At 35.1% G+C, this 17363-nt stretch overlaps 3 protein-coding genes across 4 annotated transcripts; 1 reads left to right on the top strand and 2 right to left on the bottom strand.

Moving 5' to 3' along the window:
* The first annotated feature begins 358 nt into the window (after positions 1-358).
* Positions 359-4014, top strand: LOC107218593 (UPF0415 protein C7orf25 homolog). Of its 2 annotated transcripts, XR_006904890.1 has the most exons (4): positions 359-630; positions 1090-2100; positions 2332-2483; positions 3946-4014. XR_006904890.1 is itself a non-coding variant. In XM_015656511.2 (3 exons), exons 1-3 carry the CDS (start codon positions 481-483, stop codon positions 2416-2418), a joined length of 1248 nt encoding a protein of 415 aa, XP_015511997.2. In that variant the 5' UTR covers positions 359-480; the 3' UTR covers positions 2419-2547. The 2 variants fall into 2 exon arrangements, 1 of the variants encoding a protein (XP_015511997.2); XM_015656511.2 differs by lacking the exon at positions 3946-4014 and having other exon boundaries at positions 2332-2547.
* Positions 2475-7443, bottom strand: LOC107218595 (tetratricopeptide repeat protein 12-like). Its single transcript, XM_015656514.2, has 4 exons — positions 6942-7443; positions 6612-6809; positions 4924-5316; positions 2475-2713 (listed from the first exon to the last, which is right to left on the bottom strand). The coding sequence occupies exons 1-4, from the start codon at positions 7036-7038 to the stop codon at positions 2649-2651; spliced, it is 753 nt and encodes a 250-aa protein (XP_015512000.1). The 5' UTR covers positions 7039-7443; the 3' UTR covers positions 2475-2648.
* A 1108-nt stretch (positions 7444-8551) lies between these two features.
* Positions 8552-15298, bottom strand: LOC107218594 (protein tramtrack, alpha isoform). Its single transcript, XM_015656513.2, has 4 exons — positions 13632-15298; positions 10330-10565; positions 10064-10226; positions 8552-9974 (listed from the first exon to the last, which is right to left on the bottom strand). Exons 1-4 carry the CDS (start codon positions 14836-14838, stop codon positions 9724-9726), a joined length of 1857 nt encoding a protein of 618 aa, XP_015511999.2. The 5' UTR covers positions 14839-15298; the 3' UTR covers positions 8552-9723.
* Positions 15299-17363: the final 2065 nt, after the last annotated feature.

Here is a 17363-nt window from a genome sequence, read left to right as displayed (position 1 = left end):
GTAACTTATAATCTTTCCAAGAATAAAAAATACAAAAATAAACAATAGAGTTTTTGAACATGGGCGAATGTTTTGAATTTTCGACCTATCAAAGTAACGTCGCATGTATTGAGTTATGATATAATTATTACAAACGGAACTTATATGATGTACATTAATATTAATAGAAGTTTCATGGAATATGACTCAAATGACGATAATTTTTTTAACGTTGACACTTCCTTGACATGACTGCTATGTGACATATTTGAAGAACGGAAGTATCCCACGAATAACTGCGACCAATCCGCATAGCGGATCCACTAAACCTATCGGCGAGTCCCGTACTCTTTTTACAAACTACTACGTGCATCGGTACTTGTCTCGATAATTGTTCAGTAGTGAATAGTTGTAACAGTAAACACATGATTATAATCACACTATGCCAAGGTTTTCCCGAACTCTGTCAAAATAGTCCATGCGGATGTGCTGTGTTCTGTCATGGATGAGAATACAGAGTTGCTAAAACAACTTGGAGAAAGAATTCAAGGCGGCAAGCAAATGATAGAAGGTTTGAAGTTACTGGAACATGTCGAAGGGGTTGACAAGTTTGCCAGAAAAATTAATCAGGAAATCCGATTTTTAAAAAAAGTGAGTTTACGCGACTTCGATTTATTACTTTCAGATTTGAAGATCGGTTTTGTTGCAAAAAAAGCCGCAGTTCCTGTTTGATTACAAGAGCTAGATGTACAGTCGGTAATGTAGAACGCTCAGATCGCGCGATTTTCAAACGAGTCAGAGATATGAGTATCACGTAGTTTGAATCAGAGCAATTTATTGTGTGTATTACTTCTGATTTTTATGAGGTTTCACGTTGGGTCACATGCTTTCAAAAATAAAGCGATCAAACATCTAATAATCTACGCACGGCTATCTTATAGTTCATTCAGAATAGTTCTTCTTAATCTAAGTAACAACTACGAGTCTTGAAAGTATTGAGTGAATTTGGAATTATAGTTACTCTTTAAAGTATATTTATAAACATGGAAGGAGTTCTTTCTTTTCGCAATGATTGCTCAGGCGTAACAATTTTTATCCGGTTTGAAAAAGGTACAATCGACCGGGAATGTGAAGAAGGATCATTTGCAAAGTACAAATTTAATCCATCTTAGCGCCTTGGTAGATCGTCTACATGCCTCTAAGAATCCGGTGAGTGTTATCAAACCATTCAAGTTTGAACAGTCTCGACTGGAGGTCGACATCGTCGATAACAATGGATCAACCTGGGTAAAAGTCATAGCAAGAAATGCACGAGCTTTGACGCTAATATCTCTTGGCAATGGGGAATATGGACAAAAGTCTGTCCTGCATCAAGCGGCAGCCTATCTGAAATGTGCTGCCCTCCATCCACACATGTACAAAATACCAGAGGTCATTTTTCATTTTGCCTATGGGATAGAAACCCCATTAGCTATCAGATTGAAACATCTAGGAGTTTTGGTCGAGGGGGAAAATATTTCCTGCTCAGAAGTTCCGTCCCTGGATAATTCTTTCTTGATGGACCATACACAACAACTTGATTTCTCAGCTTTAGATATGTATGACTCAGACTGTGAAAATGATCAGGGAGAGCTGAAGGAGGTGGCAATGCTTGACCCAATTAATTCGGTGCACACGAACGAAATAGAGGAGATCAGAATTCTCAATTTGGACGTTTCTACTCTATTGGCGTATGTTACGAACATGGTGAATGGGCATACGCATTTTAAGTATCGTGAACCTCTGTTGACCATGCAAGCAGAGTGGGAAAGAAGCCGTCCTGTAAAACCGATTCTTGATCAAATTTTCCAGGGCAAGACATTAATCGTCTGCCGCACTGCCTATGATAATTTTACAAACATAATTCGTGTTATTGGAGGCCCTAATGAATCTCGGAGAAGTAAGGAATTCATGAGGAAGGTGACGATCGTTCCTGACGATCCTTGTGACAGGATTATGAAGGCGTTACCCCTTGGTGGTAGAATCAAGGATCGGTCAAGGCTCGTTTTTGCAACTGGTGAAAATATGAAGAGTATCACTGTGTCGGCTAATGAAGGGTTCGTCAGAGCAGCCAGGATGCAGGTAATATATCTGGAATTATACATAAAGACTCCTCTGTCAAAGGAGCTAAATTTAAAACGCACCTACTGCTCGATTTTTTATTGAACAGTAGGGGTTATTTTCAAAGCCTAAATAATTTTTTAATCATAACAACCACGTTTCCACACTTTTTTTTAATGCTAACTTTACTTATGACTGCTTTCTATTAAAATTAGGAAATTCTGAGATATAACTATGCCATTCTGCTTTCAGGGAATTGAATGCTCAGTTTTTCTACATGAACCAAGATCGTTATCTGAAATGAAAGAAATTAATGCCCAGAGATTAAATCTATCGTGACATCCCACATCAACCAGATTGATTAAAATGGGTGCCAATAAAAACAACTCGCAATATTTATACACGTACGTAATTCGTTATTGCATTGTAAAAAATTGTGACATAATAAGTATTTTTGTTACAAATAAATTGTACTATATTTATTGACCACCAAAACTCCAATTAATGCCTTGTGTAATCTCGTTGTTCAGTTGAAACATCGGACATTATTCATCACTTCTGTACAAATATTATTCGTAGCCCACCTCTTGTCTCAGTGGAACTTTTATCTCATTATCCAAGTTTTCCACGAATTCTGTGAACAAAACCAACATCAGAATTTTCGTAACAAAATACGAAACTGTTGTCGAAAAAAATCATTCTTCCTACCAGTCTTTTATAAACGCTATTGGGAAAGAAAAGGTAAATATCGAGATGCGAGGTTCAACATTGTACTAGTCAGGAAAATACCCACGTGTGTGTACATAATTTTCGTGCAAGACGAAAATTTTCTGCATTTTGAGTGTCAGGTTTGAGTGAAAAATAGCTTTCTAGTTACCGTTTCCAATGTCAAACTACATGTCAGTGTTTTTTTTTTTTTTTTGCACTTATAGATTTTGACGGATGAATAACCAAAAATTTTTAAGATTACCCATTGCCAGCTTACGAAATTTTATCTCTCATAAATAACTCGCTTTCGGAAAAAAATTGCAATCATATAATGTTAACTTTTACTCGAAAATATCGTCGAACTCCCATGATAAAAATAATTATGGGAGATTTTCGAATTCAAACACAAAATTGGAGATTTCTGTAATAGGCCATTTTTAATTTTTATCATTTTTCGAAAAAAAGTGAAAGTGACCAAAAACTTTTCACCCTTAAGTCCGCATAGGATAATTTTTCGTGATTTGTTATTCATTTTTTAAGTAATACTTTCTAAGATGAAACTGACTATTTCATACAGAATTTCCCAATGTGGCAGTTGAATTTACTTTCGTCGATTTGAATTGCACTGTCTGTACTAAATTAAAAAACAATTTTTAAAAAGTTGAAATAAAAATTAATTTAAAAAAATTTATTCCCATTTTTTACTGTTTGTAAATTTTAGTCCAATTTAGTACAGGTTACAATCAGTGAAAATCAATTTAACTAACATATTTGGAAATTCTATATGCAATAGTCAGTTTCATTTCATATGGTTATAATAAAAAAATGAATAACAAATCAAAAAATATTTACTCCGTGTTAAGTCAGGAAAACAGTGAAATTGCTCATTTTTGAATTTTCTTCTTCTAAAAACATACATCAAATTCAATATATTATGGAAATTTTCAATTTTTTAAAATTTTTGGTAATTGTTTAGTCAAACTCACTAAGTGAAACAGAAAAAAAAATCGCTTTGGGGATATAGTTCAACTTTACAAAAAATAGCTCGAAAAAATGTTTGGGTCAAATCTAAGAATAAAAATTCAGAACCCTTTCTACTTGAGGAAGAATTATTGATATGCACACATATCAAATAAATCAGGATACTTTTGATTTCAGATATGACCATTTGCAAGCCTGAAGGTCAGGCACCATTGCCACAAAAGCACACTGGAATTTTAAATTACGGGGTTACCCTACTGTGAAATTATCAAAATAAAATGATTTATTTTTTCACTTTAAAAAAGGGAGAGGCGTCGAAAAAAATCTAGGTTTTTCTTTTGTCATTAAAGAGGAAAAAAGCTTTGCAGCCGATAGCCAATAGAATGTAGTTAACAAGCATTTTTTTTTTTTTGCGTTAGACCAACGATACTTGCGATATGCACACCGAGGGATCGTGCACGAAAATCATCGAAACACGCGAAGCGACGTATCTTTCGTCAAATTGTAATTTTTCCGATAAAATTTTTTGAATACGCTTCGTAACGGGTACATGTGTTGATATCAATAAAATATTAATATTGCATGAGTAATTTTTCCGAAATTAATTCCTGAAAATTAGCGTATTTTGTCGTTTGTCACAGTAGGGTATCCCTTAACTCAACGTTTTCGTGCCTTTCTGGTTGGCAGATGTCTGCAAAAATCAATCAGTATCCAAATTCATCATGTTCTTTTATATACCTGGTGACCCAGGATTGTCGTCCCTATAAGCTATCAATGTATTTCTTGTGAAAATCTTCAACAGCAACGTTTCTGATTTCTGATAGAAAATTTATTGTTGGCGACTTACAGCAGTTTGAAAATGAACAATACGGTAGCATCCGATGGCTCAGGATAGCTGCCAAGTACATGATGGTCAAATGACGATTTGCCCTGTTCTCGTTCTGTTCTGAGTCATCAAATATTAACAGATTGGCCAATTTCAAACGGCTGTGTTTCGCTAAAGACAAATTTCGCATCGAACATAAAAAACGTTCGTTTTAGATTTTCATCAGGAACATATTGATGACTTAAAGCGACACTCCTGGATATATTTTATATTATTCTACTCTTAAGCCATCAATTCGTGATATTATATTCTTAGTCAAAATTTTTTACCATCAATAAAGTCAATCAGATCAGGATTTGATTCTTTAGCTCTGTGAATAAATTCGTCAAATTTTTTGTATTGCCTCAAAAACTTGTAGCACTTGGCGCCATTCAGAAGTGCTTTGATGTTATATTCGTTTACTTTTAGAGCCCAGTCACAGTCGTGCAGAGCTTTTTCGTACAGACCCAATTTCATGTAAGAAAGAGCTCTGTTATTCCAAAGCATAGCGGAGTCTTTCTTCTGTTCTACAGCCTTGGTGTAGTAAGTAATAGCCTTTTCATAATTCTGCTCCTTAAATGCTTTGTTGGCGATCCTCTTAAACGTATCTGCTCGTTCATTTCTGATTTTCCTATCCTCTGCCCTTTGTTTTGCATCCTTTTCTACACTCTTCATAAACGCCTCTGAAAATGATAATGGCCTTAAATGTAATTTGCATTTCTTTATGTCACTTGTAATTTTATGATTAATGTATTTGACATAATCAACTGTGAGGTAATAATTTTTAAATTTACCTCAGTAAAAAAAAAGAAGCTAAAAATGCTATACGATTTCGATACATTGAAAAATTGAAATATAATATTTTAAATAATAGGTAATAGTGCAGCCTTGAAATGTTGTCGACTTGGGCAGTCATTAAAGATAAACAAAAGGTTAAATTGCAAAACATAGTCATTTTCACCTTTAAATATACGTATATGTAAATATATATCTTTTGTGCGTCGGAAAAACAAATTTTTTTTTGGCCAACATCAAGTAGTACAGTTCAGAAATAGACACAGTAACTTTTTGAATTTCTGGACTCGTATTTTGGGAATACCATGTTTTTCTTAATTCACTAGAAATTATTTTCCAGTGCTCTTACGTGAATACCTCACTAACGATTTTATTTACGTTGAAGCTAGTCGTCCGGGAGCGAGTCGTAATAGTAGCGAAATACTATGTTTCTATCAGAACAGGTGTTCCGACAGAACAGCCTGCGGTTCACAAAAAAGTTCATGTGAGGCACTGCGGAATTTTTGATATTCGTGGTGTCGAAAAAATGAGACTTTTTTCAAAAAACTGCCCCAAGATTTTTGCAATTTTTTCTATGACAAAGAACGATTACACGAGTAACAAAGTTCGTAAGGGTTACCATATTCCTTCAAATCCTGCAATTTCGATATCACGCATCGAACCTTCCGCAGCCTCAGGGTCTCCTATGACAAAATAAACTGTTGAAACGTAAGGAAAAAAATACTACCCAATCCACTATGCGAAGTAAGTCGTTACTTGCTGATTAATTTCGTTTTATTATGCATGAAAAACATTCAATGACAAGAATACGTGGAAAAATAGTTCACTGTTGGTCCTCCAGGTACCCGGCCGACTAGCTAGGTCGATTAAAACCGGTACGGATTGCGATGCATATTTGCATTGTGTTTTTCATAACTGTAACTAGGTGATGAAAAAAATGGTTGATTCTAGTAAGTATACTGAATATTTACTTCAAAAAAGATTCAGTCCGTCGGTAGAAGGAGCCAAAATATTCACAGGATCGCGAGATTGTAATTAGTTTAAAGAACTAAAAAAATATATCTTCACCGCACTCTCACTCTTTACAATCATTTACCAAGAACCAAATTGAACCATAAAATTTACGCTGAATTGCATTAACACATGCGGAGTATGTTACATTGCCCATGAAAAATTTCCACACCTTGTGACATTTTGTTTGGGTCGGATTCCTGTTCGGTCAGCGGTATTTTGTTAATGACCGTTCGGCTGCTCTTGATTTTCAACTCTCCAACATCAGAAATTTCCGTCGTCACTTTCGGGTCCAAGATTTCGTCAGCGAGCATCGTGCCCAACTTCTGTTCCTGAGGATTGTCTGACGCAAGTTTCTTCACGATTTTCTCTGAAATGACAGAATATTATACTTGGCAAAAATGCGGAATACATACAATATAAATATTGATACTTAATCTTATTATGTCAATATGACCAATCTGTAGAATACCCATGTAAGTGCATGGTTGAAATCACTCACCAACCTGATGTACACGATGCATGAAATTTTGAAATTCCTCTTCCGTCGCACTCGAATCCCGTATGACACTCTTCACAGATTCCTCATCGACTTCCATTCTATGTTCCTGTCACGGTTTCTGTTTTCGAAAATTAGCTGGAACTTTTGAATATTCGCTTCTTCTTTTGCAACGCAGTAGGTGCAGGTCGCAATATGTTCAGTAAACAACCCTCTTGATCTCCACGGCAACCGATGCTCACTGATCAAAGGCGTTCATCCAGGACACGCTTATGGTTAGAATGACTTCTTATATCTTCGCCGTGGTAGCACGGAAATTTTTTATACATATGAATATAAGTCGACATTGTCGAGTGATCTACGAGTTACGTAAATAATTGCCTATGCACTACAGACATACATATGTAACATAGTATATTCACAAATTTGATTTGGTGATGTTATTATCGCCGTTAACGAGTTAGGAACTTTTTACACGCGTTAGGGCTCACTATAAGCAAGGGCGTTCAGAAATGAGCCTGTTTTCTGTGAATCAGCATGTCGTACTTCGTGTAAAAATAAGCGCCACAACCGCAAACGTGTGTTCCCGCCGAGTGCATCGTGAAGGTATGTTGTCGTAGAGTTGCCGCATCCCTATAAACCCGGTTGCAGATGTCACATGGCCTCGGTTCGTGAAAAGCCAGCTTCCGGTGTTGGCTCTTCACCAAGGTTTTTGCAAAATTCTGATCCGGTAATGCCCCAAGAAAACTGCTGCAAGCACTCTCGGTCAAGGCGCTTTCAGCTGCTGCAACAAAAGTCAATTTTATTTCGAATAAATATAACAAGGTGTAGCAAAGTATTACCTTTGTTTGAGTATTTTGATCCAACATTAAAGACGCAAACAATATTAATAAGCAATATTTTGCCGAAAAGTAAATCGACTCAGCTAAACATCGCAGTTTCAGCTGAATTTTATGAACAGCAATAAGACATAAAATTTCGAGGAAAATATAATTTTTTTACTTCGTATATCAGTAGGATCGCAACGCGTAGATCGATTGGCAATGATGGCTGATTAAACTTTAATTAGAATTTGAAGGTTTAGTTGATAATGTAATTGAGCTTAATTATAAAAATACAATTTCGACTTGACGACTTATAATTAAATCGAAGTCGAATGCAAATTGTGACTGTAATTTGTATTATGTCATTACTCATACGCCTAAGTCTGTTCGGGATTCCTTGATCTTCGTCTGGATGGATGTAAGAAATCGGTAAGTACAAAAATGACAACCAACAAATTTTGTGATTGGATGTGCAAAATTGTGCAACTTTGAAATACGTCATGTCATTTTTTCTTCTTAACTGAAGCAATAAATTTATAACTCAATGATGTCAATTGTATTGTAAATAATAATAAATAATCATATGGTTCTCCTGCCATGCATGCGATCGCGAGCAGTAAACTGAACATAAAACTGTAAATTAGAATTGAAATAATAAATTTGCAGTATATGGCAACACTTTGAAAAATCCACCGAATCCCAATGAAAACGTTTATTGACCATAATTTTACCGAGCAGGCTTGAGAAGGAATGTGAAAAATAGTAAATAACAAATCCACAGGAAGGAAGTTGAGTGAGGATCAAATCGTATTTAATCGAATCAGAGTCACAATATTACAGCAACGATGCGGGATTGTCAATACAACGAGAATCACTTAAAAAAGAAACATGTATAATATATGTACATACATTACAGATAAAAAGATAGAACAATGTTACAGAATATGTACAGTTTTATACATACTATCAATTATTTGTGCATAAAAATGTTGTATTTTACAGGGCTTTCGCGTAATGCAATCATCTATAATTATGTCCGATGGGTATATTGGAAGATCGCAATATAAACATGAACCAAAGATTTGTTCTTCAATTTTATTTCAGGGTAATAATTTGGATTCAGAAAAATCAGATTTCACCAATACTCATGGATACTTGTTAAATTGCTCCTTTAAGGTCTGGGGTATTGTGATCATTGCAGCGTGTCATTGTGATTTTATGAACATATACTAATCCTACGTAACATATATAGTCAGTATATATATATATAATTTTTATACTATATTATAATTGATACTTACAATTTGGTAAGAATCAGCAAAATTATGCGCAAATGCATATAATATGTACTTTTGTGTGTTTGTGTGATGGAAAATAATACCTCCATTTCTACAGTGAACCCCATACTTTGTCAAAATTTGTACATGCCTATCATTCCCTAGTACAGAGAATACTTATCTAGTACTATTATTCCTTACAAGTTACAATTTAGAATAATTTCTTCCAAAATTAGTCTGTCTAGGATCAAGTCTCCACGTAAATTCATCTCCGATCTCGTATTGGATTAGTCTTTCTCTCTTCCACGTGCTTGTCGATACTTTGATTGTAATCGTAGGCTCAGATCAACCTTCATTGCTTCATATTTTCAGTTATAATTAGTGATGTAAGATCAAATGATTCTGTGAAAAAATGATCCAAATTTGCTACATAATTAGTGAACAGAAAAGTCATGTTTCATAGTAATCTAATCAAATGTAAACTAGGTTATTTGTCTCTCGAGTACGAGATGCTAAAATATTTGATAATAGACATTCTTTAGTGAACAGACAGTGATCTTCATTGAATTAAAATGTAGTGATGTCACAACATGATAAAAATAAAATGCATTATAAAACGTGAAAGTACGATTTCCAGTAACTTTCACACCCTATATTTTCAGTCTTGAAAATCTAATTTTACTCTTAATCATGTTCAGCATTTCTACTGTCCTGATCACCGAATTCATCAACTTTGGCACCACTTCCCAAATCAATTCTCCCATCGTCTCTATCTCCATTTCCTGTCCGACGAAGTGCAGCACTCTGGTTTTTACGAGCTGAGCGAAATCCATGCCAATCCTTGGCATTGCTTAGACAGCTGGAGAGTGCTTGGTAGTATTCCTTTTCAGTTAGAGGTTCATTTCTTTCTCTGCGATGGTATTGGCAAATGAGAGCTGTAATGAATAAAAATTATGGACTTCTGATTACTATACGGCGGATTTTTGATGGTTTGATTATGAAAGGTAATGACAAAGGATATTACCGAAGAGACAATCGTTAAATTTGGTGCCTTTGAATATCATCTTATCATTTGATCGTCTTATTGCAGTGCAGGATGTTGCCAAGTCTCTACTGACGTAACTTTTCAATATTGATGTTATACTCTTTTGTATTTCTTTTTCAAGAAGGTGTTCCAATGTGGATACCTGTGATCGAAAGTTTTGACAGGGAAGCATTTTGTTACACAGTATATAAATCAATTTTTTCATATACTGGAAATTATTCTGGTAATCATACCGTGGAACTTACAAACTTTGCACAAAAATCACCATCATTTTTTAATCGTAGATCGAAGTCTTTGAACTCTTCGACTGTTTGTAACTGTAAAGATATTCCATACTCCTCGGCGAAACTTCTAACGGTAATTGTGTCGATTTTCAAAAAACCACGACTCTGCAGACAATTACGAAGTTCTTGAATTTCGTAGCTTTGACGCTGCACTTCAAATGTCAACTCTCTAATGGCGGTGAACAGCTTTTTGGAATCTGCAACAGAAATAAAAAAAACCAGATAGATATTGTGATATAATTTTTTTTAAGTTTTTAAAATAACAAATTGACCATTGATTTATGTACTTTCTACGAGGTAATTATTAGATACATCCCTTGGTTTGTTAAATTTATTCCTCCTCTTGTTCATGCCAAGTATTGCATTATGATTGATTTCCAATTATATTAGTCAGTTATGGAGCGCATTTAATACCATGCAAAGTAGGTATCGTACGCAAAGCTGGCGCATTAGATAGATGTAGTGCAGTGTATCTGTAATTAATTAGAAGATCGCAAAAAATCTAGTGTTGGAAATTTAAACTACTATAATTTTGTCACTGATACGAATTTAGAAATAGATTTCTAATGATTCTTCATTTACTATTATTTAAACAAATAGATTTTCATAGATTAGTTTATATTTGGAAAGAACAGTGGTATTGGGGGGATTTTCGTTAGCTTGTAAATGAATTTGCACATTTCAATAAGGTAATATAAATTTATTGGAAAAAAATGAATACTCGTAGTGTACGTAAACGAAATCATTTTGAGATTCAAATTTTAAATTTAATAAATTATTCTAAAATTGGTTTTAAGATTCAGGATGACAACTTTACAAGTCTTGAAACTCGTGTTCAGACGGTTAAGAGTGTTACTCGCAATATTTGATATTTATATTTACTGTAACAGGAAGAAATGATTATGAGAATAGAAAAAAAAAAACAATGAAAAACCAATGTCCAGTATTATTCAATTACACAAATTAGATTTTATTGTTCTTTACTCTTACTTTATTATTTACATTGGCAATACTCGGAATTAGATGTATAGAAAAAGCATATTCGTGAATGTTATCAACAATCATTTTTGTGTTATTTCAATAAAAATAATTTTCTATTCCATTTTTCTCAAGGATCCTCGATTTCAAAATACCTGGATCAGAAATAAAAATAGTGAATTTCAATTTTACCGCTAAACAACATAGAGTAGATAAAATTGATTGAAGTTGTTTATGGTCAAAATGTACGTTTCCTGGATAGTCAGATTGTCATGAGTTTCATCTGCACTCTATAATTCAAAATTAAATCTATAAGACAGAAAAAAAATGTGGCACACCTGAATCTTTGCTGATCGTAAGTTAATAGTGAACCCCAAATCATACAATAAGATCTTTTTGCCAGTCAGAAATTGATATGTAATCAACTAATACCACGGACTGATTAAAACATGTCTGAGAAACTTATTGAAACATATTTTTTTAGATCATTCATTATTCAAAGCATCGTAGCGTCAGTGATTGGATAAACTGTTCTGAAGGGATTTCAATATATCATTCTTGCAGAAATTCTTAATTTTTATTACAACAAAATTACATGGATTTCATTTATTGAATCTGGAGTTTCTATCGATTAAGCTTGATCATGAAGTCATGTTTTCACTTATTCTCAGTTCTCATAATAAATAAATATATGCCAGCATAATATTCATCCTTGAGTTTACCATTTTGTGCTTTTAGATTGCCTAACAAGTTTTATTTACTCTTTGAGATCTTATTATTAAAGTTTTCGGTCAAGCTTGATCAATCGAAATTTCGATACGTTTATTTACTGCTTGATTACGTATGTCCTACTTACTTTTACTGTACTTAGGGCTGATTATTATACTACACTTCCAGCGTGATGATTAGCACTTAGAACTCAGAACTTTGGTACTTGGTAACACTAAAGAACACAGTTATCGCGGAATGAGCGCTAATGCAGGTACGTGCACAAAGCGCTATTTGAATAAAGTGCATTAGCATTTTATTGTATAATAGTAGATTTGGGCAGCAAGGAGGAAAAGTATATAATACGACGAGTATTGGAAATACGAGAGGCGAGGCGAAAAAAAATTTGCGTCCATGGTGCACGCGACATTTTATACAACAAGACTAGGTTTACAATTTTCTTTTTTTAAGCGGATTATAAAAAGAGCAGTTTTAAGTACCATCACGTTAGAGTTCACTTTTACGAACTCTGGTCGTTTTTTTTTTGTACTGTCGCTAAAACAATTACATTACGTACAAAACGCCCGCTAACAAAGGAACATACTAGCGTAACATAAAATATACTGTACATAACTTATGCATCTTGTCTTGCCTGTGTTCCGTACTTAAAGTAATCATTTTGCGACAATATACAAAAAAAGAGCACATTTACATTCTAGTACTGGAAAGTGCTATTTGTTGTACCCCGCGATAAAAGAAAAACTTGTAAACCAAACTTTTGTTACCTAAAGTATCATGCGCTTATTTCTAAAATTCGTCCTTAGCTCTCTTGCCTACGACTCATATTACAAACTTGCGTTTGGCGTAGAAGGACCTGGTTTGCGTCTTTGATGCACAATCTACTACGCTTTACGAGTGTATTTTGGTGACGAACCTATACTAGCTCCTAGAAGTGAAGTTTGATTCTTACATGGTTGCTTCAGACAGGAAAGGAAACATTACTAATTCCACAATTTATGTTGGATTTGGCTTTGATTGGAAACACATTAAAATTATTTCTATTTGAAAATGGTTTTTACTTCTCAACATTAACAGTCTATGCAATGATGCATATTTAATTCGATCATTTCTATTCAAGATTTCTCTACAATTTATCATCAATTAAATCTCAACCTTTATTCTCGGATGATGATCCTAAAATTGGAAATCATCTCAGAATCAGATAAGTAGGATGAGATCGAAGTTTGTAACGTTAACTTGACAAAACGCGCACTACCGATTCAGATACTTTAATAATCAAAGGCTTCGAGGATCGCAAAAAAAAAAAATTAATAAATGGCTACTAAAATGAACAAATTGAGTGCGAATTTTTTTTATTCTGTAAATTGTCGATGGTTGCACTAGTGGCTAAATATTTCCCGTATATATTTATTCCCTCAAAATAAAAATTTTAAGAGCATTATCCTTATATACAAAACACTACTACTCCAACTATACTCTGCATACTATCATATGATGCTCGCTCTTCAGTCACAGCTAAGATGAAAAAATGTGTACACTGTACATACGTTACTCACCTTTCCTTTTATTCGCAACAGCCTTAAGCAGCTCTGCAGCCAGCATGCTTGACCCAAAACGATCAGTGTTGTTTACGAGCAAGTTGTCTGCTGGTGAATTATCCAGATCGACATCTGATGCTGTACTGCAATCGGTGGCAACATCAACTTCATCTTTGATAAAGACACAGTTTTGCAAAAGGTCTTCGGCGTCAGCTGAGCGACCTGGAAGGGTTTCTCGCACTGTGGACAATCGCCCGGCTATTTCAGCCTTCGGTTCTAGCTCTGAAGTATTCAGAGTATTAGGTGTCATATTAGATTTTTTAGCCGGAGGTTCGGTGACGCCGTTGTCAAAATCCAACGATCTCTTTTGACCCTCCCAAGCTTCTTTGGATGCTTCCGGCGACTTGTGATGATTCACATTTTCTAACAGTTTGGCCATTTCCTGAAGTTTCTGACTTGAACTTTTGAATTCCAATCTATCCAAATCTCTGTTCTGAGATATTTTTACTTTCTTATTATCGCAGTCACTTGGTATTTCCTGTATCCTTGTCCCATTACCGTTTTGCGCCTGCTGTAAGAACGACCAGCTTCCGACGCTCCTTGAACATTTCTCAAACTTCTGTGCCATCTCTTGCAATTTTTTACTTGAACTTTCGAACGGTTGAAGAGAAGATTCTGAATTGTTTTTCTGACCAAGGCTAGAGACATATTTAAGAAGATTTGACGCAGGCTTGCCACTCGAACTATTTAGATTACCTTCGTAGTCCATATTGTTTTTAGAAGCTTCAGTTCGATTGATCTCAGCATTTGAACCAAGATAATTTTTTACACCGAAGCGAACAGCAGGACTATCCAGTTCTTGAATTTTCTGTAATCCCGTGATTTCTAAAGTATCAGCTATTTCTAACAGTTTTTTGAGATCGTTTTGAAATACTTGAACCTCCCCGCAGTACATAAAAGTCATCAAACTCCTGAGATCGTCAGCGTCAATGTTATGCAAGACGATCATTGGGTGCGGATGTTCATTTTCAGTCAACAAACGTCGAAAAAACTTGCTAGTGTTGGCGAGTATCATTTTGTGACCTTTAATCACCTCCCCATCCTTGCATACCAACGATACATCCACAAACTGTTGGGACTCGTAACAAGAGTCGAAGGAAAGCGCCAAGTGAGATGAAAAGTTGTCCCACTTCAGGTTCAGCTGAACCTCTTCCGTTTCATTCATCTTTTCGATGAATCTTGATTAAACGCCAATGTGAGGCCACAATAGCAGTAGAATTGTTTTTTGTTTTGTACTCCAAAAAGACCTCGAAAGCTACAAAATACTGGATGTTTTCTTTTGACGCTCGTTGCGTCTGACGGGCGGCGCTAGCTGTCACAGAACTGTCACTTTTGCCAAATGTAAAGCAGTCACCATAATCGTGGTAAGTTACAAGGGTCCGAGGTGATTAGTCGTGTGTTCACCACTTGCATAGTTGCATCGAATATCGATACAGTTGAAAATTACATTTCAACGCGCGTATGCATTCACATGTCGCACACAGAGTGCATTTCGATTTACACTTATTGCTTCGGTTATTCACCGTACCGAAAATTTTTTCCTATTTCACCGAAATTTAGGCACCGCGACAATCGTTTAGCAGCAAATGAAGTACAAGCAAGTATCTTGCTCGTTTACCTTGCCGGCCCGAGGATTGAGTCGTGGTTAAACTAGCACCACCCGTCGTTGACCCCTTAACCTCTTGACTTTTTTTGGTTCGGCTTTGGCCTCGTTTTGCGGCGATCGGACGAGGCGAACGCCAGCGAAGTACACACATCATACATCATACCATAGACTATCATACAAGCTTACAAGTCGATAGCATTTCCGAAAATCCGTCGATAGATGGCTGCACGTGTCGACGATGTGCGAGGAACCATAGTTACGATTAAAAACAGTTGCACAAATTCAGTTATAATTGAAATTTCGAGAGAAAAGAAGGCAGATTACTAAAAGTTCTGTTATTGTCTATTATTGCTTAGTGTTGTTCATTTAACTTGAAACCCAGCACGAATTAAAGCTGCAGACGTAAATACACTTCCCGCTTTTTCGTCCACTGATCCGAAGACTGGTTAGTGTGCGTAGGGTAGTCTATGATAAGGCACCCGCCGATATGATGTCTTGCAATGTTTTCGTAGTATGATGCATTCTCAGAAGGTACCTATCGGGGAATTTGAATATGCGAATACCCTCTGTTATTAGCATATTGCTTTTCTACTGATGTGCAAACAACATGGCCACAATAACTTATAAATCTGTCAAGTCTGGCACAAAGCTAGTATTGAACTAAAATACCACCGTTAAATGTTTAAAATGAATTGATTGGTCGGATCGTTGATGATTTTTTTCATCACTTGGAATATTCCACGAGATTCGTTTCATGATGAAACAAATTTGGGATATTCTTTTTTTAACTAATTCACAAAATTTGGAAATGACAAACCAATGGTTAACCTAACCTGAAATGATCACAGCACACAATGAAATTATTTAGAACTTTTAAGAAATTTAGAGAAAGTGGAATTTCGAGAATATTTAAACATTCAAAACTTCAAAACTAGTAGATGAAAAAATTAGATGAAAATAACTTGGGGATTCTAGAGATGCTATTCACAGCTGAAAAAGTTTCAACAAAATTGAGAATAGTGAAGATCAATATTAGATGATTTGGCATGAAATGCTCTATAATAAATACTAATTGTATGGAAATAGAATTGGCATGGTCGAATCTATGAATAATTGATCGGAACTAGTAGATCTTAATTATATTTAATTTTCATCCGATAGCATTCTAATACATGTTCAGATACCCTGCACACAGTATCGAATGTTTCAAAAAATATTTGAACTCAAATGTGTTGAAGAACATTAAAACAATATGTTATTGGAAATGAGTGTTTTCCAATGATTTACGCCAATTAAATTTTTGTTTCCAATTTACAGTCCAGATTGCAATTTTTATCACAAACTGTCTACAAAACGTGGTGTAGATTCATCTTAGATACGAAAAGAATTTAGCTCATTATTAGGTGTTACATAAAATTATCGAAGAATTCGGAATCGTAGGTGCCTGAGATCACAGTTTCTTAAACGTATACTGAAACAAAACTAACTTCGATTAGTCAAATAATAAAATCTTTCGCCTCGCAATAACTACCCCGTATATATGACATTGAGACCTAGGTATGCCTATAGGTATTTGGCCGAGCTGATACGACTATATGTCACGGAATACATACCTAAATAGATATATCTCTTCCCTTGGTTATTTATAGTATTCGAATATTGAGATTAGCCAGAAGTCGAGTACCTTCAAAGTTACTCTATACTTATACATTTCCCGACAAAGTCAAGTGTCTACCTATCCGGTAAATGACTTATGCATGAGACAAAGATATCCTTGTTGCTCCACGTGCCAAGTAAACACGTCTACAGCGCAGGTACGCGTATTATATTTACCATCGTTCGTACACCTATTCAGTTTCCGTCCTTCTGCGTTTCACACTATTCGCCTGATCCCATACGACGCAAAATATTTCAAAAACATTGAGAGGATGCTTTTATATTGCGCTCACATACCCAATATTTCAGATGGATCATCACAGGAACATCGTCATTAGTATAAATATGGTATCATAACATTTCGTGAATATAACATTATTACAATACTGTTGCAGTATACCGGTGATAATAACCGATCAACGTTTAGC

The sequence above is a fragment of the Neodiprion lecontei genome, chromosome 6 (genome assembly GCF_021901455.1).
Source record: "Neodiprion lecontei isolate iyNeoLeco1 chromosome 6, iyNeoLeco1.1, whole genome shotgun sequence".
Taxonomy (NCBI): domain Eukaryota; kingdom Metazoa; phylum Arthropoda; class Insecta; order Hymenoptera; family Diprionidae; genus Neodiprion; species Neodiprion lecontei.
Note: the sequence above shows the minus strand (reverse complement) of the source record. Positions and strands in the feature narration are given on the sequence as shown.